The 25,605-nt window shown below is 45.9% G+C and overlaps 1 protein-coding gene across 1 annotated transcript in view; it reads right to left on the bottom strand.

Moving 5' to 3' along the window:
- Positions 1-9,754, bottom strand: part of GCAT (glycine C-acetyltransferase) — a 44,483-nt gene extending 34,729 nt beyond the window's left edge. The window contains exons 1-3 of the mRNA XM_069231386.1: positions 9,511-9,754; positions 5,770-5,900; positions 1,613-1,714 (exon numbers count right to left, since the gene is read on the bottom strand). Of these exons, the coding sequence (XP_069087487.1) occupies positions 1,613-1,714; positions 5,770-5,900; positions 9,511-9,709 (432 nt within the window). The 5' untranslated portion in view covers positions 9,710-9,754. The remainder of the gene's footprint in view (positions 1-1,612; positions 1,715-5,769; positions 5,901-9,510) is intronic.
- Positions 9,755-25,605: the final 15,851 nt, after the last annotated feature.

The raw sequence follows: 25,605 nt of genomic DNA, 5'->3' as shown, positions 1-25,605 counted from the left end.
CTAGATAGGTTATTTTTTTGTTTTATCCACGTGTTAGCCAGTCCCCACACATGCACGTTCAAAATTTGTAATGGGGATAAGGATGCTCCAGCCCCAAAATTTGATTGCTACTAATTGAATTTTGATGATTTACTCATGTCACTATCATCTGCTTCTAAATCTGGTTTTGATGTGTATATTATAGTTCTGTTCATTTGTGTTATTCTCTTGGAGTGTTTAGCAGGCTTAATCTCTTTAGACGTTTTGGTTAGCCTATGGTTTTCATGCTTGTCTAGAACTTAGTTTTGCACACCATTTACATTACATCGGCTCTGTGGTTTTAATAAAGCTTTGTAACTTAATTCAGTTTGGAGTCTGGTTTTGTGGCTAAATTGGTCATGGTGTTTACATTGTTTAGATTTCTCATGTTATTGATTTGTGTTGAATAAATCTGATTATCCACTTTTCACGGAGTCCAAAGAGCCCATCGACCTCCAGTGGGTGGGACGAGTCGTGGCGTCTCACCTACATGCGGTTTCTGAATCTGAATTTCGGAGGAAGACCTCTGTGCGCTACTACAAAAGCAAGGGCCAAAGTGGTGACCCTCGTGGTAGCTTGCAGGAGACTAGCCAGGGATGATAAGTCACAGTCTTACTCTTTGACTGCTATCAGACAGCAAGTATTTGAACTACACAAGTACTCCATTTCAGATGATGGCCTCTGATTGGCAGTAAAGTAGGAGATTTTATGTAGATCCAGGAGGATGTGCATGCTAAAGGATTGCTGGTCTGCTAGTTTTAGTATTCCATTCATATGGTTACTGTGGCCCTATCCTTGCTGTGTTGTGGCCGAAACTGGATGGATGGATTTCTAGGATCTGGTCACCTCAAAGTGAGAGGTAACAGGCATTTGTAGTTCTAAGGCAAGCCTGCTATTGTGGTGTCGTTGAGTGAGGCAGGGAGTGATCAGAGTTAAATTTAGACCTACTGGTTTTTGCCAGTGCTTGTCAATGCTTTCCTGAAAAAGAGGGGACCTAAGTCACTGATGGATGCAGGAAGGGATGACCCTACAACCATCCAGACAGGAGAAGATCCAACTCATATTAAAATATTTCCTCAGCAAGATACCTTATAAAGGAATCTTCACATTTCTGCACATCAGTGGCTCCTGGATGCTCAACACAAATGATGTCCTCCTACTCAGCAACACTACTGTCAAACATTCTCAGGAAGATACTATGCACTTCTATGTAAGGGTGGACAGCGACCCCTATTTCATGCCTAAAGAAGTAGATTCCCAGATACCAAGTTCATTTCTGTATTCAGCTTCCAGCACAAAAGGTGGGCAGAGGCTCATTAAAGAATTGCCAGTGTACCCAAGTTTCCATGTGGAACAACCCACTACATTTTGGAATTTGCATCGGTCAGAATGCCCCAGTCTTTTAAATGAAGTCCATTAGCTATTCAGGATGGGTAGACCTACGCCACATGTTCCTGACAACCACAGTCTGAAATTCCACATGGGTCAGAATAAAGTTTCACTGCTAACCTCTCCTTCTTGTGTATCTTCCTCACTCCCAAATCCCACAAGTGTTTGTACAGTGTTATTGTAACAAATTATCTGGTTAGCCTACCTCGAAGATGCCAGCATTGGCATCGAAGCAGCTGATGTACAAGATGGCATCTTCACGGGCATGGAAGCGGGAGATCTTCTCTTCCAAGGATTTATGGATATCCTGCAACAAAGAGGCGTATGAGAATGTAGGAAAGTTAAGGTACGGAAGGGTTAATTCAGGACTCAACTTTTTGCAGGATCAAGCATGAGTAGATCATCCAGTCCAGGTTTTATTTCGATATTCGTGGATGCGCACTTCTGTTAATTTTGTTATATAATTGGAGCAGGATGAGAGAGACTGCGGATATCCCTGTCCTATTTCAGATAGAAAAGATAGAGACTGATATATTTGGTTGGAGAAGAGATAGATGAGATGCAGGATTGGGGGATTGATATGCTTGTGTGTTGAAAGGGTACAATTAAGACAGGAGAGGTGGATTAGGGAGAGATGAAAGAAGGGGCGCTGAGAGAGATACATGAAGACAGAACAGGTAAGATGGGGAGAGACATGAAAATATGGACGAGGGTATGATCGGGCTAGTAAGTAGTCGGGTCCTTCCGGGTCTCAGCTGGCAGTAATTAAAATGGACACTGAAACTGGTTCCCATTAGGTCTTACATTGAAATTCCCAACTATAAAAGGTAAAAACCTTTGTTAGACGGAGTGAGATTTAGAGTCAGTAAAGGAGCATGAGTGAGTCAGAGTGAGCGACACTGAGTGAGAGACAGTGTGCAAGTGAGTGAGAATGAATAAGAACGTGTGTTTGAAGAAAGGATCAGTGAAAATGAGTGAATTATTGAGACGAGTGAGTATAAGAAATTAAATGAGTGAAAGATTGAGTGCAAGTGAGTAAGCAGTCACTAAGAGAGAAAGTGTGAATGAGTAAGTGGGTGGTAATTAATCAGTGGGAATGAGAATAAGTGTGAGTAAGTGAATATAAGTGGGAATGTGGTGTTGTGCTAGCAAGTCTGCTGTTGGTCCTGGCTTAAGTTAATTCTTGACTTATAGTGCCATCCATATCAAAATACTAGCACTGGCATTCTGGAGACAATTCTTAGCGTGACAGACACCAATAATATAATTTGGGGAAACCCATGGAAAAACGTTGGCATTGGCATACAGCAGGTACATGTTGGGATGGGGCACCCAGGTTAAAATGCTGGCCCTGACATTCTAGACGTCACTTTTGCAGGGTCACTCATGGACGTCTCTAATGGCTAAAATCTGACATTGACATGCTGTATGTAATTTAGGTACAAGGGAGCACCCATTTCACATGACACGGATCCACGACAAAACACTGGTCCTGGCACAATGGAGATAATTTATTTGGCAGATGGGAGACTGATAGCACACTGAAAAAAATGGCGTCATCTCCTGGGAAGTGTCAGCTTTAATTGGCTCGGCATATCATAAAAGGACTTCAATATTTAATGAGGGCCCTTTCAGAGCCGATGGTTATTGAGCAAACTAATGTTAAAATTGTGCTTGAAAATACACCATTCGACCCTGTTATTTTAAAACATTTCTCATGGGGAGAACCATCCAGAACCCTACCTAGAAGAGGTCAGGCTCACTCGAGGGCTACATATCTGGGCAAGTATAACCCTCCTCTCACCACTTTCATAGATCACCAGCCACGACTGCAAGAACTGAAGGCACACAAGTGCCTGATGAACGCTGGTTACTTTCTGTAACTTCCACTACATTGTGGGCATTACTCTTTAGATAAATACATGCATCAGTGCATTGAGCATTCTCCAGAATAGATTAAAAATGAACTAAACAACTCGTTGCCTACTTTCATTATTATAGATGCATAAAAAACAATGTTCTTAATAAAAACTTCACATATGAGAACTGATGTAGGTGCAGTGCATTGCAAGCGATCATAAATAAACAATAAGGATTAGTTTAAGCCAATAACATAGCTTATAACTGGTAGATGGGTTCTATCAATTACTTCATCGGGACATCACTACTGTTTTTTTTTTTTTTTTTTTATCTTTTCCCTTCTTTGTCAATATATTTCTCACTGTGTGTACACTAGGGGACCTATTAAATTATGTAACCTTTGTGGTATAAATATTTTAGGTTCCCAGTGCTTTTCTGAGTTTTGTAGCACGTGATCCTCTTCAGACAAACACACAATCTTTAATGTAAGAGAAACGGGTAATGTTCCTCTTGCATATTATGTCAGCAGCACAGTATAAGTGGTATCTAAAACATTTGTCAGTGTGGTGTTGATATATTAATCATACAATTATTGTGGAACTTTAGTGATGTCATATATTGGGATATCATTATGCTTACAGTCAGTAGGACCACTTCCAGGGAAGACTCAGGGTCAAAGGCCATATGGCGTTACTTCCTGTGATGTTATTAAAGAGAGAGAGTTTATTAAGGTCAAAAGTTTGTTTATTAAGGTAAATTTGTGTGTGTGTGTGTAGGCATTTATGGGGGGGGGGGGGGGGAAGCTGTGTCTTTTTTTTTTAGAAGTATCCTATCCCGACTGATTACAAGTGTAGTATCTCATGATTAATCCCAGTATTTCAATCTAACTGGAGAATTGCATGAGATGTGGAGTCTCGGGTAAACTGAAATTCAAAATCCCGGAGACAGACATCTTACCGTGCACGGAGAAAGATGTCTGCTATACCAGTGGACGGTCTGAAAGCGTGGGATATGAATGGACAGCTTACCTCGTTGGTAAAGCAGCGGGGAGGTCTCTTTCGTAATGTACCACCTCTGCAACCTCCCACAATATCGTTGTGTTGCCTGGCTCCTGCTGTAAATATAGACCATTGCCTATAATTAACTGGCTTCCTTTTCCGAGACTTCCCTCTCTGAAAACAACATGAACATTCTGCTAGTTCGTCTTTGCATAACTGGCTTCTTGTGGGTGTGTTTTCTCAGCCACGGTCTTGAATCGTGTTTTTTTGTTCCAATGGTACCATGACGTTGTAATTAAGCAACTGTGACTGCCATACATATGCTCCAAATACATAATGCATTAAATACATACATTGACTTTCGACAGGCTAAGTCTATCCTTCATCATAATCTTCTGTTCAAATACATATTGTTTTTTCCCCTCATCTCCGCATATTTTTGAGAGACAACACCCTTTTGTTCTATTTTTTTTTAAGAAACTCAAACACTGCTAATTAAGGGCAGTCACCGAATTACTAAATGTCCTTCTATATATGATAAGTATGCCAGCCCTCCACTCCTCGCGAGGGCCCTGGAGAGAGTGGCGCCTTTCCTGACCATTCTTCAGACCAAATACTCTGAACCATCCTGCTTCAAAAGGTGGTGCACGGAGCCGCCATCTTCAGGAGCTGCTGACTGAGTTGTTCCCTTGAAGGTGCCTTTTAAAATCTCTCTCGTATCTTAGGGGTCCAAAGCTACCTTACTCTGAAGGCTGGTGTGAACGACAAGTCTAAGACTCAAGGGGTCAGTGTGGGGGCGGGCATTTGCTGCGAGAGCACTTCGAGGCACCGTGTGCCTACAAGCACTATCAGTGACCCTTCATCACATGTAATGATGAGCATTGTAGCTTAGGCCCTCTAGCTCCCCAGCAGGGCCAGAGAGGCCATGCTCCTAAAATTAACTCTTGAAACCCTGAGCTAGTTTAGGGGTTAGAGATGGTTCCATTTAGAAGTGTATGAATTCATGTAAGTATGCTTTCATAGCGGAACGTAGTGTATCAGGCTCTCAAGTAACTTTCTAAGGTAGCGTGCCCTCCCTGTCACTCAAAATACCAGAGGAGAAGACTAGTCTGAGCCCAAAAAAGTCTCCCAGCAAGTCATTTTCCGTGCAAACCAGTCTCTTCCTGGTGTGTACAAAACTTTTTTTTTTTTTTTTTTTACAAGGTGCAAAAAAAAACACCCAAGTCAGTCAAGTAACAAGAACTCTGCGGTGGAAGGAGCTCTGCACTCCAAGGCTAGGAACTACTCCTGGTTCTTCAAACTGCAAACCGGAGTGGAGACAGGAGGGAGGACTGAGGTGCGGCGGGGGCGAGGGCACCGCATAAAAGGAAACTGAATGAGGAAAGAGGGACGGGGGTAAAGGAATGATTGAAGCGCGAGGAAGGGAGTGAAAGCAAGAAGCGGGGGAGGAATGGGAGGAGATGCATGAGACAGTGGGAGGGGAGTGGGCGTGGAGCCCCCCTACCTGGGTGCCGCAGATGAATCGCACAGAACTGAGGCCGGCTCCCCAGCCCTCGAGGGCTCGCCGGCTGCTCTCCACCACCGCAGGGTGGCTGCTGAGGCCCAGGTAGTTGTTGGCGCAGAAGTTCAGGATTTCTGTGTGGGAAAAACAGTCAGGTTCAGCGAGTGCGGACACCCTTCACAAAACGTCGAGGGTCCTCTGCAGGGCAGTGCACATCAGCAGCCCCAGTCCTACCAACTCAGTTACACTAGAACCCAGTGGCGTAGCGTGGGGGGTGCAAGGGGGGCCGGGCGCAACATCTTGGAAGAGACTAAATCCACCGGTTAGGGGGCGCAAATTACTTGCCTTGCCCCGGGTTAGGGGGCGCAAATTACTTGCCTTGCCCCGGGTGCTGACAACCCACGCTACGCCACTGCTAGAACCTGAAGCCTCTCCAGCCCTTCCGGCACCACTGCGGTGCGTACCATGAGAACTATGGACACCTAAAGCCGGCTCATCCTCCAACAGTACATCTGGTCGCCCCTCCGCCTCCAGCATTAGTTACTACTAGAGCTCTGGGCACCTGTAGTTTCCCAAGTTCCTCCGGCTCCATATTGGCAGCAGCCACCACAGAGCTCTCAGGTTTCCCCATGCCCATGCATGAATGTGTAATCTAAGCTTTTTTTGGCTCTGCAATTTAGAACTTGACTTTCCGGTATTACAATGAGGTAACCTGAATAAATCCCAGAAACTTTGAAGCCAACCTACTGCCACACATCTACGAAAACTCTGAACGCCAACCCTCCACCACAGACAGTGTTAGCCAGCTCACATGCACAAACACGAACCCCAAACACCTTCTCACCCACTGGGAACTCCTCACCATGCAAGACACTAGCTCCATCATGAACTCCATAGACTTAGGAACACCCACGGACCCTTGCCCCCACCATGTCTTCAACCTCAGAAGCAAGACAATGGGAGTCGAGCTCTGGAATGTCCTGAATACCTCCATCACCGCAGCCTCCTTCCCAGAGGTCTGGAAATACAGTAAAGTGAGGACCCTCCTGAAATAACACATCCGTCGACCCAGCTGAAATGAAGAACTACCAGCCCAGCTCTCTGCTCTCTTTTCCAGCAAAAGTTATTGAGAAAGGGATCAACCAGCAACTCACCTAACACCTAGAAGACCACAACCTCCTGTACCCCTCCCAATCTGGATTTCAAGCTAACCACAGCACCAAGACAGCCCTGATGGCAGCCACGGATGGCATCAGAGCCCTCCTGGACCATGGGACAATAGCAGCCCTCATCCTCTTGGATCTGTTGTTTGACACACTCTTTCACCACATCCTGATCAACAGACTCCACCACATCAGGATTCAAGGAAGCACCCTCAAGTGGATCAACTCATACCTAACCGACAAAACCCAAAAGGATCAGTCTCCCACCATTCACCTAAGAGCCCAATAAGATCTGTGGAGTCCCCCAGGGATCATCCCTGTGCCCGACACTCTTCGACACCTAGATGACTCCCCTTGGCCATCAGGGTCAGACCACACGGACTCAACATCATCTCCTGCGCCAACGACATACAGCTCATCCTCTCACTGTCCAATAATCCCTCCACCACAAAAGCTAACTTCCACAGATGCATGATGAACGTAGCGGATTGGATTAAGGACAACTGTCTCAAACTTAACACCTAAAAAACTGAAATCCTCATCTTTGGGAGCAACACCTTGCCACGGACTGACTTATAGTGGCTTGCAGAGCTTAGCATCTCCTTCCCCCAGCAAAACCACCTGCACCCCAACAGACCACGCCCATAACCTCGGCATCATCCTAGATAGCAAGCTGTCCATGAAGAAACAAGTTGACACAGTCTTATCTGCAGGTTTCCACACTCTTCACATGCTCCACAAAGACTTCAGGTAGCTTACAGCAGACACCACAAAGACTGGCACGCAGGCCTTCATCACCAGCAGACTGGAGTACGGAAACACACTCTACGTAGGAATCACTGCACGCCCCCTGAAGAAACTCCAGACAATACAGAACTCAGCAGCAAGACTCAACCTCGTTCTCCCCAGAATGACCCACATCACACCCCATCTCAAGAAACTACACTGGCTCGCGATTCAGAAGGGATGCCAGTTCAAGATGCTGACCCACGCCTACAAGGCCCTGGACAACGAAGAACAAGCATACATCAACAAATGCCCGACCTTCCACCAACCGACCAGACACCTCCGATCAGCTTACCGCTCCCTCACAGACACTCCATGGATTTGTCAAGTCAACAGCGGAGGACCCTCCTTCTCACACTTGGCAGCTACGGCTTGGAACAACCTCCCTCTGCACCTCAGGACCGCACCATCACTCCAATGATTTAGAAAAGAACGAAAGACCTGGATGTTTGAATGATCATACCTGCACGCTGCAGCATACAGCTCCAGCACCTGGAGACTCTCACGGATGATTTGCAACACTCTATAAATGTTTGATTGATTAAGAATGCAAATCAAAACGCATACTGCATTAGCTTATCGAGCATGGACCAGGGAAACATGGGAACCCTGCGTGCCTGCAGCTCCTTCAGCCAGCCAGCAGCTGCTGCTGCTACGGGCAGTACTAACCCTTGATGCCCTCCAATAGCCATAATCAAAATAAACATCTAGCTTTACTCCAGCCCTCCCACCATCAACACTATCGCTCCTCGCATGCTGAAAATGACATACTCAATCACGCTGGCTCTGGAGAGGTCTCGCTGTCTAAACCCATTTCTAGTAGCCGATCCAATCCACTTTTTCCTTGGAATTCTGGCACGTGTTCACTGCCAACAGTTCACAAGTACCACAGTGCACAGCGATGTGCTCTTGAAAGCTAGAGCTGATTAAGCATCGAATTCCTGGTCGGGGTCAAAATGCAGTTACCCACATATTACCTCACCCAGCATTCTATTCACCGAAGCAGGACCACAGCAACAGTCCCACAAAGGCACGCCCCCTCTTTGAGACACATGCTCTCTATATGCCATACAGAAATTAGCTTGTTCAAGGAAGCATGTACACTCTCACCAGTCACCACGTTGCTTCCAATTTATCCCAGGTCACCTTGGGCAGACACCAGGGCTTAAACTGGGATTAAAATAAATTAAAGAGTCTCTAGTACGGGAGTGGCTGATGTAAATAAGGCCGTGGCTTATAAACACGTAAGCGAACAATCTGTGCTTGGCATAGTATGCGGCCCGACTGGTATTTTGCTGCTTCTTTCTGTCAGTGTATCCATAAAACAAGCAACATTACGCCTACAACAAGCCAAGACTATTAGCTTTGTCAATGGCTCTTGATTGCATAAGATAAATAAGCAAGAACAAAGGATAAAATATTGAACACACTTTATTTTGAAATAATAAGACTGTGAAGGAACTATAACGAGCCTCTTTGAAGTTACAGCAGAGTGGTACTGCTGCACAGTAAAGTTTTTTTTTTTTTCACTCCAGGGTGAGGGCAACACTGGAGAGCATGATAGGAACCAGTCTCAGCACCTGCTTTTAGAACTACAGGCCCCGGCCCACTTAAAGCCTTGGTAGACACCACGCTTCCAGGACTGTACATACCAATAACGAGTGATATTGTACTTTGGTGCAAACGAAGTGCGCACTACACATCTCAGCATGCATAAGGTTGGTAAACGGAAGAGCAGCATAGGTAACGACATGCCCGGACCTGAAACGACACGGTGCCACGCGCACTCGCTCACCTCCCTGCCGCCCGTCCACTCGGATCCTTGCCCCCTGCTTTGAGGTGATGACCCGCTCGCCCTTCCACGTGCCCGCGCCGCGGATAGCCTCCAGTTCGCTCCCCAGCACTTGCCGAAGCTGGGCCAGGGCGCTGTGGAACCGGCCGGGGGCCACGGCCGCCCCCGCGAGCCCCCTTTGCAGCAGCCGGGAGCAGTTCATGGCTCTGCTGTTTCGGGAGGAGAACGTACCAGGTGGAGGGAGTGACAGGGAGGTGGAGCCAGCTGCACACACCCCCGGAACTGAGCCAACCCGGCGGCCATGTCTGAGTGATACGGAAACATACGTAGGCATCACATACTAGTATCTGTTCTGTATTGTAAATGGAGTTCACAACTTTTTAATGACCAAACTGCATATGTAACACTTTCATACAAAAATCAGGTCCCTTTTAGTCACTAGCTCGTTGAATGCTGGGACTTGTTGTTCCATACCGAGAATTAAAAGCACCGTATCCATCACACCCTCAAGCTCTGCGCCATTTTTCTTTATAGAATTGCTTCAGTCAAACATCTATTTTTTCATCACGGATTTCTGGTGGAACAATTTAAAGTATCATCTCACAGACACATTTTATGAACTAATAGGTTTGATGCTCGGATCAGCACTTTGAGCAGTGACTCTATCAGTCTGTTTCTTTGTTAATAAATAGCAAGCTGCATTTTAAGCTTGGGATACAACAAGCTACAAAAGGCCTTTACTGCCACTGCCCTGTGGCAACAGTATGTTGCTGTTGGCCTCTACCTGACACCCTATGAGCCTCTAAGTCCCTCCTGTGGGGTCTTGCATGGCTTTAGAAGTGCACTTGTATGGTAGATTGGGACTTAAAGGACTAAAGTTCGAAGGTAAAATCCTTGACGAGGATGAGCCTGGTTGATGTATCCAAACCTGCACTTTTTCACAGTCAGTCTCAAACTACACACAGGACCTGTTTTTTGAGACTATTGATGATATTTAGCAAGTTGTGCTTTTTACGGCTATTTCTCCTTAAAACTTTAACAATTCTTCTCTCTGGTTCCCCCTTTTGGATTTATATCATTTTGTTTAACTATTACACATTTTTTCTAATTTGGGTTGGAATTTTTATTATTTTTCATTTTAATTTTATTATTGTTTTGGTAGTGCACAAATACTTTATTATGCTAAATTAAGCATGTCTGCTCTGTTCCATAGCTACCAGGGTGTTAGGTTCAGATTAATTTAGTGACTTCACCCTGGCAAACTTTGTGATTGGTCCTTGAGGTGGGTAGTCACCTGCCCCAATTAATATTCACATTTTTCACACTGGGTAAATCACTTTTTCTCCCTGTGCCTCAGTTCCCTCCACATGAAATCACATCTGCAGGTTTTAAAATACACTTAAAATTCACATTTTCCCTGCTCTACAGACCAGCACCGTACAACCCATCATTTGTAGGAACATTTCTGGACTTCATTGCGGAAGCTGCCTTAAAACATCTCAACCTGTGCATATCTGGACATTCAACACCTTTTGACAAGTTGCACAGGTAGCAATCAAAATGCCTATTCTGTAACCTTGTACAACTGGTCTCTGGTGGCCACTCATTCCACAAGACCTACACTTGATGCAAATGTGCCTCTTCTAACTCCACCTCAGCGACAAAGTACTTGGACTATCATATGATCCTATTCAACATCTTCATTCCAGCAGCACTCTAAAGTAGCAGAAATCGACTTACTGACCAATATTTGAATGTCCATATTTAGGCAGAACTATTGAAAGATCCACTTCCAATCACATATTAAAACAATATCATAAAATAAAATGATGGACGGAGTGTTGAAACTTCTCAAACACTCTCCCCCAGTCACAGATCTGGGTTTAATCCATTGTTATTTTGCTTGCTATGTCACCCTATTTCGGACCTACCTATATGCAAATCAGTCTTGGCCCTGCTCCCAATGGGAGCAGTCAAGCCCGAACTGCCAAGTCAGGTCCTCCCTGGACAGAATTCAAGCATCCTGGGATCAGATTCAGAGTATCACCCTTCATCAGCCAAGCTAGCTTGAATCCAGTGGCGCAGCAATCAAGGGACCCACATCTGGGTATACCCTAGCCACTTAGGGGCCACAAGGCAATATCACAAAATAAAACAATGGATGGAATGTTGAAACTTTTCAAACACTCACTCAGAGTCACAGATCTGGGTTTAATCCATCATTATTTTGCTTGCTGCGTTACCCCCAATTCAGACCCGGCTATATGCAAATCAGTCTTGACCCTACTCCCAATGAGAGCAGTCCAGCCCGAACTGCCAAGCCAGGACCTCCCTGGACAGGATTCAAGCATCCTGGGACTAAATTTAGAGTAGCACTCTTCATCAGCCAGGCTAGCTTGAGTCCAGTGGCGCAGCAAGCAAGGGACCCACATCTGGACATACCCAAGCCACTTAGAACGCACAAGGCAATATCACAAATAAAATGATGGGCGGAGTGTTGAAACTTTTCAAACACTCATCCACAGTCACAGCTATGGGTTTAATCAATCATTATTTTGCTTACCACATCACATTCATTCGGACCCAGCTATATGCAAATCAGTCTTGACCCTGCACCCAACGGGAGCACTCCAGCCCAAACTGCCAAGCCAGGTCCTCACTGGACAGGATTCAAGCATCCTGGGACCAGTTTCAGGGTATGCCCTGAACCCGGTCCTTGGATGCTTGTTTCCGGTCCAGGGAGGACCTGGCCTGGCAGTTTGGGCTGGACTGTTCCCATGAGGAATAGGGTCAAGACTGATTTGCATATGGCTGGGCCCAAACTGGGGTGGCATGGTGAGCAGATGGATTAAACCCAGAGCTGTGACTGGGGAGTGAGTGTTTGCATTGTTCAGCAATTCATCTATCATCCTTTTGTGTTGCTAAAGGTTCCCTAAGTGGGAAGGGTATGTCCAGATGTGGGTCACGTGCTCACTGTGCCACTAGATTCAAGCTAGCCTGGCTGATAAAGGGTGATACTCTGAAACCAATCCCACAATGCTTGTTTCCAGTCCAGGGAGGACCTGTCCTGGCAGTTCGGGCTGGACTGTTCTAATGAGGAACAGGGTGAAGACTGATTTGCATAAGACTGGGTACAAACTGGGGTGGCATTGTGAGCAAAAGAACGATGGATTAAACCCAGATCTGTGACTGGGGGTGAGTGTTTGCATTGTTTAGCACTCCGTCCATCATCCTTTTGATTTGCTCCATTCACATATTGCCATTTGTTGAATCAAATAACCTTTTCTCTGACTGTCAAGCTGGATTCTGTCTCGGCAGTGCTAAGGAAATAGCACTTTAAGCCACATGGTGAGATACCAAACTACTGCTGACTGAAATGGAGTAGCTCTACTCCCACCAAGGCTCTCATCTGCCAATGATCCTTTCATCACCCTATGCTCCTTCGGAGGTTTGATGGCAGAGAAGTCCTGAGAATTGTTTTGTGTTGGAGTATCTTTTATCTGACTGATAAATCACTCATCTAACTCTTGTCTCCTTAGAACCATTCAAATTCACATACGGCAAACTCCAAGGTTCAACCACTGTTCCACTCCAGTTAAATTTTTGCCTCAGCTTCTACCTGAATTCATGTCTGCTTTTATCCCAACTTTTATAAATACACTAATGACTCAAATCCTCATAAAGCTTTAAAATACATAAAATCTTGACTTCTGTACCACTAGACAATGCCTATAAGCAATGGACTAGTGGATGCTAGCCAACAACCTGAAACTAAACACCTAAAAAAAAATAGATACCAGCATTTTGCAAATACAACTATCACTTTCAAGCACCTGGCCTCAGGAACTAGGTCTCCAACCATCCGGATTTGAGCAAAGTAGGGAAACTATGGATTACAGACTCCAATCTGTTTTATACCTCAATTAAACCAAGTCTCCAAACAAAGATTTTGTACCATGCGATGCCTTTGGCACATTTTTCCGTACATTGGCTTCCCTCAAAAAGTTCACACTACCGTCATATTGGTACTCTTCCAGCTTTTCAAACTACTGATGGGGACTTACCACCATACCAGACATCCTGTCATTACACTTGCTGACCGTGGCTAAAAGTGTAACTTTCAAAGCAATAAGCATCATTCATTGACTAATCCATTAAACTGGACCACTCTTCCTTCAACATAATGCTGCACTGATCCCCAAACAAGGCAACAGTGGTCAAGGCTCACTACCTTTTTGGCCTTCTCACTCTTCAATGTTGAAAACTGGTGGGAGTTTGTTTTCTATCCAGACAATCATGCTTGAAATCTCCATTCCTACTTTATTAAGGTGAACCGGCAATCATTCTGAATTTCAGAGAGCATTAAAAACCTGGCTCTTTCCACCAATAGTCACAAGATGTAGCTAACAATATCATTTGAAAGTAGGTATGTGAAAGGTGTTTATTTTTGCAGACTTCACAACACATGAAGCTTTTCAACAGTGAGGTAGGCTACAATATGTTTGAAGCATAACTTTAAACTTCATGCACGTCTCCAAAACCACTCCCATTGTAGCCTTCTACACACCAACATCCTTTCACCCACACTCAGAAAGTGTACCCAGAAACCCAATGAAAATCAGAGCACCTTGTGGCCTCAGGTGTGGTATGAAGTGCTATAAAAATGCTGCAATACAATACTGTTAGAAATGGGGTATCCCTTTGGCAGAGGTATTCACCTTTGTCCAAATAGGGACCACACTCCTAGTTAGGGTAAGTCACACACAATTCAAATTACTCTGTTCCCACCCTCTGGTAGCTTGGCACTGAGCAGTCAGGCTTAACCTAGAAGGCAATGAATAAAGTATTTGTGCAATACATCATACAGTAAGTAACACAATGAAAACACCACAAAAATACACCCCACAGGTTTAAAAAAATATAGGATATTTACCTGGTTAAATTAAGGTCAAAATGATAGAAGATTCAATAAGCACAAGTTGAGATATCACTTTTGCAAATTTAAAAAACGTCATAAATCTTAAAAATCAACAGTGGTCTCTTGTGTGCACAAAGTACCTGGTTTGCGCCAAAATTACCATGCACAAAGACCGCAGAGTAGGAGATGCGTGAAAAAATAAGGTGTGCATCGGATTTTCCAGCATGGCACAGATGATGCGTCATTTCTTTCCACGCTGTGACGATTTCCGGTGCTCAGTCTTGGTTCCTCACTGCAATATGGGGATCTTTTGATGCCCTGGGAAGATGTGGGGAAAAATCTGGGTGGGAGGGGCGAGGTCACCGGCGTTGCGCCGATCTGGTAGGCGATGCGCTAAATTTTCTGTCACACGGCAGGTGCTGCGTCGATTCTTCACTCAGGAAGTCTAGCTGCGTTGTTCCGGCTCAGCTGTGTGTGGATCTAGTAGGGCTGTGCATCAAATTTCCGGTCGCAACGCAGGCGCTGCACCAATTTTCTCTCGGGAAGGCGGGCTGCATCGTTCCGGTTCAACTGTGTGGCAATTTTCTCATCGCAAGACAGGCTGTGCGTAGATTTTCAGTGCACAAGGAGTTTCCTTGATGAGATTAAGTCTTTTTGCCCCTGAGACTTCGGAAATAGGAGGCAAGCTCAATCCAAGCCCTTGAAGAGCACTTTTTAGCAAAGTCAGAGGGCAGCAGTCCTTCACAGCAAAGAAGTCCAGATGAGTCCTTTGGGCAGCCAGGCAGTTTCTCTTGACAGGTTGCAGGTTCAGGTCCAGAAGTGTCTGAGGTGGTGGGGTCAGGGACCCAGTTTATATATCCCAAAATGCCTTAGAAGTGGTGGAGACTTCAAAGAGTGGTTTTGAAGTGCACAAGGTCCCCTTTCAGTACAGGTCTGTCTGTGACAGTAGGGGGTTTGACAGTCCACTGTGTGAGGGCAGGCCACTAGCCTTTGAATTGTAAGTGTAAGATCCTCCACCCTCAAGCCCAAGAAGATCCATTCATTATGTAGATGAGTGCAGGTGTGACTGAGTATCCTGTGTTTGTGGTTGTCTGGGTGAAATGTACAAGGGAGCTGTCAACCAGCCCAGACATGGATTGGGGGCAGGCTGTAAGGCACAGATGGATTTTAAGTGCAGAGAAATGCTCATTTTCTAAATGTGGCATTTCTAAAACAGTAATAAAAAATCCAACCTCACCAATAAGCAGGATTTTGTATTAACATTCTGGCCATACCAAGTATGACCTGGTTACCCCTTTCTGATCAGAATCTACCACTCACACAATATATGAGGGTAGCCCTAATGTTATCCTATGAAAGGAGCAGGCCTCACAGTAGTGGAAAACCAATTTAGGAGTTTTCATTTCCTGGACATATAAACCACACATTTACATGTCCTGCCTTTTAACTAAATAGCACAGTGCCCTATGGGTTACCTAGGGCCTACCTTATAAGTAGAAAAAGGCAGTTTATAGCTTGGCAAGTACTTTTAAATGTCATGTCGAAGTGGCAGTGAAACTGCACACATAGGCCTTGCAATGGCAGGCCTGAGACATGGTTAAGGGGCTACTTACGCCCACGAGTAGCATTCAGTTTACAGGCCCTGTGCACATATAGTGCACTTTATTAGAGACGTACAAGTAAATCAAATATGCCAACTGGGTATGAACCAATGTTACCATGTTTGTAGGGAGCCAGCATATGCACTTTAGCACTGGTTAGCAGCAGTAAAGTGACCAGAGTCCTAAAGCCAGCAAAAATGAGGTCAGAAAAAGAAGAGGAGGAAGGCAAAATGTTTGGGGGGTGACCCTGCAGAGAGGCCATTTCCAACATACACACTATGATTTACAGAATTTTCCATGAGATCACAGAACATCGTTTTTCTGTAGATACTTCTGGGAATGGAAGCACTTTACAAAAACTGTCACAGTTTATGAAAGAGCTGGAGACACACCTCTTTATTGAATACTACGTCACAATGCAGTGCTAGTCTACATTCGCTCTTAGAAATCTGCTGTCCCTCCATGTGCATGTTTCCTGACACTTTGTACAGGACTATAGTGCCTTTTGACAAAGTTAGCTCTATAGAGATACCACAAACATACATACATTGCACACATACACTAAATCTGGGACACTCACTCCATATGAAGGAGACAATTTTGTGCACATGAGGCATCCAATCTTGTCTTTAGAAAATGCCTACAGGCCTAATGATGGACTGCAACATTTTTGTGGCTCAGCTAAATCCATTTTATACTTGAATACCTTGGGTCACCCAACGTTTGAAGGACTATTTGGATAAAGTAGGATGGTACAACAAATGGACTTAACAACACTTCAGTTGGATCTTCAACACAATAAAGCATACAATAAATCCAGTGGCTGGACCAGTGAGCCCTTCACTTCCTCTGTAACCACTAAAAGTGGTTGCCAGGCAAGATATACTATTACACTTTTGTTCCATGGTGAAGAAAACTAATGAAATCCACAAAACAAATTTACTCACCTGTTACAGTAGTTTTGAGCTTAACTATTACAGGTTCGCCCACATTCTTGGGACATGGCTTATTTCCCTACTGATGGCTTCCTGCTGGAAATGCCTTAGGAATAGTGTACGCTAGTCTTGAAGTTTTCTTGCTGAACATCTAAACCACAATGTAAATACTGATATACATGGCTGCGTTGATCTTAGCAGTATTTCCATGGTATAAATCTGTGAGTGCAAAGCTGTTATATAGGAATATACTGAGTTGTTGTTGCTATTTTGTATTATTGTTAAAAAAAAAGTTGTAAACAAAAAAAGTTATTATAGTTTTGCATGGCATGCACATTTGTACAGTGTAGTAGTTTGGCTCTGAATGGCAGCTATGATTCAAATGATTAGAACAATGCCCCATGCAAGATGTTTTCTGACTCAACAAGTGCAGTGCCGACTGTGTGAGGAAAAGTGTGAGGCCAGGAAAAAAACACTCACAGCTCTGGGCGTCACATTTCCTGGGAAAAGTAAGCATTATGTATGCTGGATGAACAGTACAAAAGGTGCAAAAAGAAAAAGGTGACAGAGGGAATGCTAGAATTAATCTCAGCCACTAGCAATCGCTCAGGGACACATCCAAATTCATCACTTTTTTGCCCACCATGCTACCTCAGATTGGACCCAGCTAATGCAAGTCTTAACCCTGCTCCACCTGGGAACAGTCCAGCTAAACCTGCCAGGTCAGGTCCTCCCTGAACCAGAACACAAGCAGCCTAGTACATGTTTCACCCTTCTTAGGGCTCTTTGGCCAGGTGTAGCTTGGTTCAAATGGCACAATGAGCCCACGACTTGGCCTGGCATTTTGGACTGGACTGTTCCCATGAGGAGCAGGGTCCAGACTGATTTGTATATGGCTAGTCCCAAACTGATGTGGCATGGTAGGCAAAAAAAACAATGGATTGGGATGTGGCCCGAGCAATCCCCAGTGGATGAGATTAATTCAAGCGTTCCTTGAATTTTGCAGTGCAAAAGGTGCATTTATGTTCCAGAATATGATGAAGACATAAGATGCATTCAATGTAGTAAGCAGTGGTTAATTTAGAAATTAAGACGTGCGGATGCCCAAGGCTGTCCTGTGAAACACACGGCTGCTGCAATTATATGTGCGAGCACAGTATACTGAGGCAGCGTAATCCTAAAGCAATCTCGGGGCTCCCTAATCCATTTACAGCCACTTCTTGCCCCTTCAATTTACTCTTGCAGCCTTCTACCTTTGTGACTCTTTTCTGTCTTTCTTTGCTCTGTCTTTCCCATATGTCTTTTGCTCAAAGTAAATTCCTGATGCAGAAAAATAAGTGTTGGTGCCCCCCACCGGCTCAAATTAAGCACTGGCAGTAAGGGTAAGGGGCCATGGTTAACAGCCATCACATTGCTTCTCAACATTGGTCGGTATGTTTCGTGAGGGAGAGCTTTTCAATTGCAGAAAAACACCCTTGCATTCCATTACCAGACAGTCTAAATAGAAAATATTTTCACAACTGATGGTTAATCTCCAAATCTGGCACAAACCTTGCTCTTTTTGAAGTAGCGTGGACAACCCGGTTATAAATGTCGGTAAACAGAAGTCGTTTTGAAAAGTAAATGCTGCGAACAAATATTTGGATTCATCTTCAATAATGCTGAAACAAACATGTACACTGCCTAAAATAGGGTGTTTCAGATTTGACATACTGCCAAAACCAAGGTCTCAATGTGTCACAAGACACTGGAGTGGGAGCTTACCTCTCATGATTAGGGCAATCCTCCCTCAAAGGGGCAGAGCAATATTAATCTTTAAAAAAATTATTGTGACAATTAAGGTTCTTAAAACACCAGTGATGCTACAAATACCCAGCAATGCCAAAGGTGGACATTGGCACATCTTTCAGGGCAAATGTTTCATCCCTGTGACCTGATCTGAGAGAGGCGGCATTGTCTATCAGAAAAGAATCTGTCCTACAAATTCAGAGTAGCTCAAGATCCAAAAGAACAAGGGGCATATTTGTACTTTCCTTGTGTTGAATTAGCATCATTTTTTTACGCTAATTCAGTGCAAACTTAGGCCCATATTTATACTTTTTGACGTAAAAAAGTTTAGCACCGGCTTGCGCCATTCCAGAGCACCAATCGGGCTCCAGATTTATGGAACCCCACAAGATGGCGCAGAGGGTGGGCTATCGTTTGGGAAAATTATGTCAGCCGGGCAGGTGTTGAGGTATAGGGGAAGGGGGTTTTGCACCAAAAAATTACGCTAAGCTGGTTAGAGGAAAAAAAAACAAAAAACTAAAATGCCTTTTACTGGCCTAGCGTCATTTCCTGATGCAAAACCATCCATACCACGTCTCCTGTCTTATAAAAGACAGGAGTCAAGTCCACCACCCCAATGGCCAGCACAGGGGACAAGGGTCCCCTGGGCATGGCCATTGCACCCAATGCCATGTAGGAGTCCCCAGTTCATGGCCCCCAATGGCACTTAAAAAAAAAAAAAAAAAAAATACTTACCTGGGATGCCCCCCCATCCTCTGGTGTGGGTGGGGGCGTTCCTGGGGTTTGGGGTGAGCACCTGTGGGCTCTTGCCATGGTTTTTGACCATGGAAATGGGTCCACAGGCCCCCTAACCCCTGCCCTGACCCAGGCGTTAAATAATGGCGCTAAGCAGGCTTAACACCATTATTTAGGCCCTCCTCCCCCATGCACCATTTTTGCATGGGAGGATAAAGAAGGCGCTTTGAGTAATTTTTTAGACGGGAACGCCACCCTTGCATCTCATTGACACAAGGTGGTTTTGCGCATCCAAAAAATTACTTTAACTCCAATATTTTGACGTTAGACGGGTCTAGCATCAAAATATAAATATGGAGACATAAGGACAGAGTAGGTGAAATTCCCTCCCCCCCAGACCTGGCTGTCAAGGCAGGAGTGCTTCAAGAACGTAGGCACAGATGCCAACATTGCAGCCTAGCAGATGTCCAGAGCAAGGCACTCTGCATCCCATTGTAGTGGTAGAAGCATTAGCCCTGGTGGAATGGGCTATCATACCTTCCGACAGCTCTTTCTTGGCAAGTAGTAGTAGATCATAATCAGTAGATTAACCACTTTGATAGGGTCCTCTTCTGCACAGCCCTCCTTTTCTGTGCCCTGGGCAACCCCACAAAAAGCTGATCCTCTGCAGTTTTTGGGGTCTAGTCAATGAGGCTTCTACTACTCTTTCAAGTAGAGAGGCGGGGCAAAGAACATAGGAAGGGTGACAGGAAAGGAGTCACAACTTAGTCAAGGATGCTCAAGTACTCAACACCAGTTTGTTTGGGGAAACAATGATGTAGGGCAGATGCACAAAAGGTGCAACTCACCCAGATGAGGAGTTGAAGTATTCACAATGAGAACAACAGCCTTCAAAGTCAAGAGATGCAGCAAGCTTATATGCATCAGCTTGAGGGACCAGGGACCAGGGACCAGGGACCAGGGACCAGGGACCCCCCCCCCCCCCAAAAAAAAACAACACAACATCCAACAGCTCTGATTGTAGAGTCAGCCTTGCGGTTACTACACCAATCCACAAACCTGTCCCTTGGAAGCGCATCTGGTGGCAAGCATGATATCCACCACTTCCAGAGGTAGATCAAACTCAAGTCAGCTGACGCCTCTCAGTCTCCAAATATTGAGGGGTAGATTCAGGTGGGAGACCTTGCCCCGTTGCTGAGGCAGGAGGTCCTTCCCAAGTGGCAACCTGATCAGAAACAGGTGCACATGATCAAAAATTCTGGCTGCCCCACTCTCCTTATCCAATGTGGAGCCACTAGAATGACTTGGGCCCAGTCATTCCTGATCTTTTTCAAAACTCTGGGCAGCAGAGGCAGGAAGGAGTCCTGATTACCATTCCAGTCAGAACAAATCTCTTATCAAGTGTTCTCATGAAAACTCCAACATGCAAAACTTTTGACAAAGTGCGTTCAGTGGTAGAAAAAATATCCAGGCAGGGTTCTCTGCACTGCAATAAGACACCCTGCACTCTCTCTGGATGTAGTCCCCATTTGAGGTCTGCCAGATGCTGTCTGCTGAGCTCACCCACTTCGGCATTCAAGGACCTTGCCAGGTAGTTCACTATCAGGAAGATGTCTTGACCCTCCAACCAACTGCAGAGGTGCATAACCCCCAGACACTGAGCCCTGAACCTCCCTCCACTTAGTTTGTTACAATACCGCAAGATGGTGGTGTTCTTCTTGGGAACCTGCATTAGCTAAGCAAATTGCTCCTAACTCCAGCACATTGATATGGAGTCAGGCTTCCATCAGATACCAGTGTCCTCTGATCTCCACCTCCAGTAGATGATCTTCCCAACCCAGCAGTGGCATGTCAGACACCACCATCAGCTCTAGATAGGGAAGTGAGCGGTGCCTGCTGCTGGTCCAGTTGTAGCAGAGTAGCTACCACTGCAGATCAAATCTGTCTTCTTCAAAATGTGAATGTTGTTCAATAGGTTTCCTGGGTGCTGGGGTCACTGGGGCGTTTATATTTAATTGCTGAGCCTGCATAGGACACCTGGTGTGCTTGACAAGGGAGATGCAGGGGCCAAAAGGCCAAGAAGCCTAAGCGCTGTTCAAGATCCAGGACAGAAGCTGAATGTAGGAGACTGGGCAGATATGTCTCTGCTATGGCTCTGTCGATTATTAGATACAATAAGTGATCATGGAATGCATTTTTAACTACATGTGCTGGGCACTGGTCAATACCAGTTTCCTAGTTACATGATGCCTTTACTGAAATTACAGATGTTTGGTATCACACACCTCGTATTAGAGGTACCCCCTGAAGAACAAATTACTTACCTTCGGTAACCAATTATCTGGTAGAAATATATTCTAGCTGCAGATTCCTTACCTTAATATTTCCCCCAGGTGCCAGTCTGGATCCAGAGGTTTTTCCTCGAGCAGTACCACTGCATGCCGTCAGGTGGCAACTGTAGATTCTGCATCCGTGGTCAGGTTTGCCGGATATGTTGCAGGTCCTATATAGGTGCCACCCCTGCGCACTGAGGACAGTTTCTTTTCACGACTTTCCACGCCCGAAGTGCAGAGCCACGAAGAACACTGACCCTGGTGTGTCAGAACTAGAGCCCTGAAAGGGCGTCCCGGTCTCTAGAAATCAGTTCGCAGAGTGGAGAAGATGGGTGGGTCAATAAGGAATCTGCAACTAGAACAGGTCTCTACCAGATAATTTGTTACAGAAGGTAAGTAACTTGTTCATCTGATAGAGACTTCTAGTTGCAGATTCCTTAGCTTAGAACAGATACCCAAGCAATACCTTCCCTGGAGGTGTCTGCGAACCAAGATCTGGCTAGGAAGTCTCGCAGGACCGAACGGGCAAAGTACCCGTCACTCTGGACCTGACTGTCCAGACAGTACTGTTTAGTGAACGTGTGCAAAGACGCCCATGTTCCTGCTAGGCAGATATCCAGGACTCGAACCTTGCGTGCTAATGCAAGAGTTGCAGCAGTTGCTCTGGTGGAGTGAGCACGCAAACCCTCCAGGGGTTGCTTCTTAGCCAATGCTTAGCACATTTTAATGTACAGAACAACCCATCTGGAGCTGGTTCTCGTCTGGAGTGCCCAACCTTTCTTCATACCCACAAAGAGTTGATCATCCAACCAGAACTCCTTGGTATGATCAAAATAGAAAGCCAACACTCCTTTTGGGTCCAGGCAATGGAGTCTCTCCTCTTCCTTAGAAAGATGGGGGGGGGGGGGTGAAAAAAGTAGGCAAGTTGATGAATTGGCCTACATGAAAGGGTGTGACCACTTTTGGTAAAATGTAAGCCCTGCTTTGAAGCACCACCTTATCAGGATGGATGGCAATGAAGGGTGGCTTTGAGAAAAAGAGCCTGCAGCTCACTGACGCTGCGGGCAGAAGTGATGGCTGCAAGGAAGGCTGCCTTTGGGAAAAGAAGCCCAAGAGGACAATTATTAAGTGGTTCAAAAGGGGCACACATCAGTAAGTAAGTACCAATTTCAAATCCCATTGGGGCGTTATGAATGGTGAAGGAGGAAGCTTATGAGTAAGACCCTTCAGGAATCTACCCGTTGTAGGAGATTTAAACAAAGATGGTTGGTCAGATAATTTCAGAAAGGCAGATACAATAATCGTTTAAGGTGTCCAAAACACAGCCCTGCTGGGCTAGAAAAAGAACAAACAAGAGAACCTCTGATAGAGGGGCATAGAGGGGGGGGCCAACAGAATAGTCTGTGCAACATGCCACAAATTTGTTCCAATAACAGGCATATACCGTTTTGGTGGAGGGACACCTCACTGCCAAGATAAATTTACAGACGTCAGTAGAAGGTCAAAAGCTATCAACTATCGCCACTCAATCTCTTCACAAGCAGGCAGAGACTGGACAGGTTCGGATGGAGAACCTGCTGCTACGAAAGACCCTCCTGAAGGAGCAGACTGATTAGCGGATGAATGACCATGCTCAAGAGCTCAGGGTACCAAATTCTTTGTGACCAGACTGGGGCCACAAGAATTACTTAGGCCCGTTGTTCTTGATCTTCTTGAGAACTCTGGGCAGAAGTGTATTGGCAGAAAGGAGGCCCAAGTTCCACTCGAGACGAAAAGCGTCACCGAGCGAGGGCCGCCTTGGAAACTCCAACGTGCACAACAGCTGACTTCTCGTTCTCTGCGTACGTGAATAGATCTGACCAAGGCTATCCCCACTGCTGAAAGAGACCTTGTGCCACCTCCACATTGAAAAGCCATTTGTGATGGTCCAGGCATTGATGGCCGAGTTTGTCCACTCTGGCGTTCAGAGAGCCCGCTGGATGTTGGACCCACAAAGATATGCCCTGATGTTCCAGCCATGTTTAGAGGCGAGGAGCCTCGTGAAAAAGGGTCAAAGACCCCACCCTGCTTGTTGCAGTATCACATTGTGGTGGTGATGTCCTTGAAAACCTGCACCACTTTCCCTTTGAGAGAGGGAAGGAATGCTTTCAATGCTAGCATGATCACCCTGAGCGCCAAAAGATTGCTATGGAGCCCGGACTCCGCTGGGGGCCAGATGCTTCTGATCTCTGCCTCTCCCATGTGGCCAACCCATCCCAGGAGTGACGAACTGTCACTACTGTCAGATCTGGTTGTTGAATGGAGAGGGATCTGCCTGTGACCCAATCACAATTTAAAAGCCATCACTGCAGATCTTGCACAGTTCCCGCAGCGATCTGGACCATGTCAGAGATTCCCCTGATGCTGCACCCACTGGAACACCAGGTCCCACTGCAGAGCTCACATATGCCATCTGGCATGATTTACTGGCAGGAGGCCATGAGGCCCAGCAGCCTTAGAGTCATTCTCACCGAAATCCAGGATAGAGGCTGAAACATCGGTATCATAGCCTGAATATCCTGGACTCGCCGCTCGGGAGGATAACCCCGAAACTGCACTGTGTCCAGAACTGCTCAGATAAAAGAGAGCGTCTAAGAGGGAGTCGGGTGTGACTTCGGCATGTTTTTGGTGAACCCCAGTGAATGCAGGAGGTACTCCGTAGTCTGGAGGTGGGAGACGACAGCCTGGGGGCGAACCTGCCTTCAATAGCCGATCGTTAAGGTAGGGGAAGACTAAAACCCCTGACCTGTGCAGATGAGCTGCGACCACTGCCATCACAACCGAGGGGTGCTGGTAAGGCCAAAGGGGAGCAAGGTAAACTGAAAATGCTCATGGCCTATTGTGAAATGCAATTAGCATCTGTGGGCAGGCAGGACTGGAATGTGGAAATATGCATCCTGCGAGTCCAATGCTACCATCCAGTCTCATGGGTCTTGGGCAGATAAGACTTGAGCTAGAGTGAGCATTTTGAACTTCTCCTTCCTAAGAAAAAGACTGAGGGCCTGGAGGTCTAGGATACCCTTTTTGGACACCAGAAAGTAGCGGGAATAACAACCATGACCTACTTCTGGCAGCAGGACCCTCTTTATGCCAAGAGAGCTGTAACCTCGCGGAGAAGGGCCAAGTGATCCTCCAACATCCGATCATAGGATTGTGACATGGATGGAGAGGTAGTCTGGAGGGGGAGGGAGTAGCCCCTTTGGACTATTTGCAAAACCTGTCTGATATGATAGATTGCCAGTGAGGCAGGTGATGGTAAATCCTACCTTCACTGGTCTCTGATGGGGAAGCATCAGAATAGGAAGGTTTGGATTCCTGAATGCCTTCCGGAGCCAAGGCCGAAGCCATCAGCACAGAACCAGAGGTGGTCCTTGCTGACCCCACGGGGCCAAAAGGTGCTCGAGCAGGATCAGACTGGCCTAAAATTAGGTGCATGGTTTCATAAAATTTGCACAATAGGGCAGGGGTGGCTTCTGCTCCTGGAAACTCAGAGAGGCACAGAGCTGATCCAAAAGTAGGCTCCAGAGACAGAGGCCTGGAGCGGCGATGCTCCTTTTCTCGCATTGCGTCATCTGACCGGCGGGGTGAAGTCAAAGAACACTGGCCCTTCTTCAACGACTTCTTGTGCTTACCCAAACGTCCCGAGGACTTACAGATGGACAACAAAGAGTGAGCTCCAAAAGCGGTCTTGAGACCTTCCTCTTGACCGGGAGCGACATGGAGCGCAGCGCTGGGCCACAATTAGCTTT

The sequence above is a fragment of the Pleurodeles waltl genome, chromosome 4_2, assembly GCF_031143425.1.
Source record: "Pleurodeles waltl isolate 20211129_DDA chromosome 4_2, aPleWal1.hap1.20221129, whole genome shotgun sequence".
In the NCBI taxonomy this organism is placed as follows: Eukaryota; Metazoa; Chordata; class Amphibia; order Caudata; family Salamandridae; genus Pleurodeles; species Pleurodeles waltl.
This window is presented reverse-complemented; position numbering and strand designations above follow the sequence as displayed.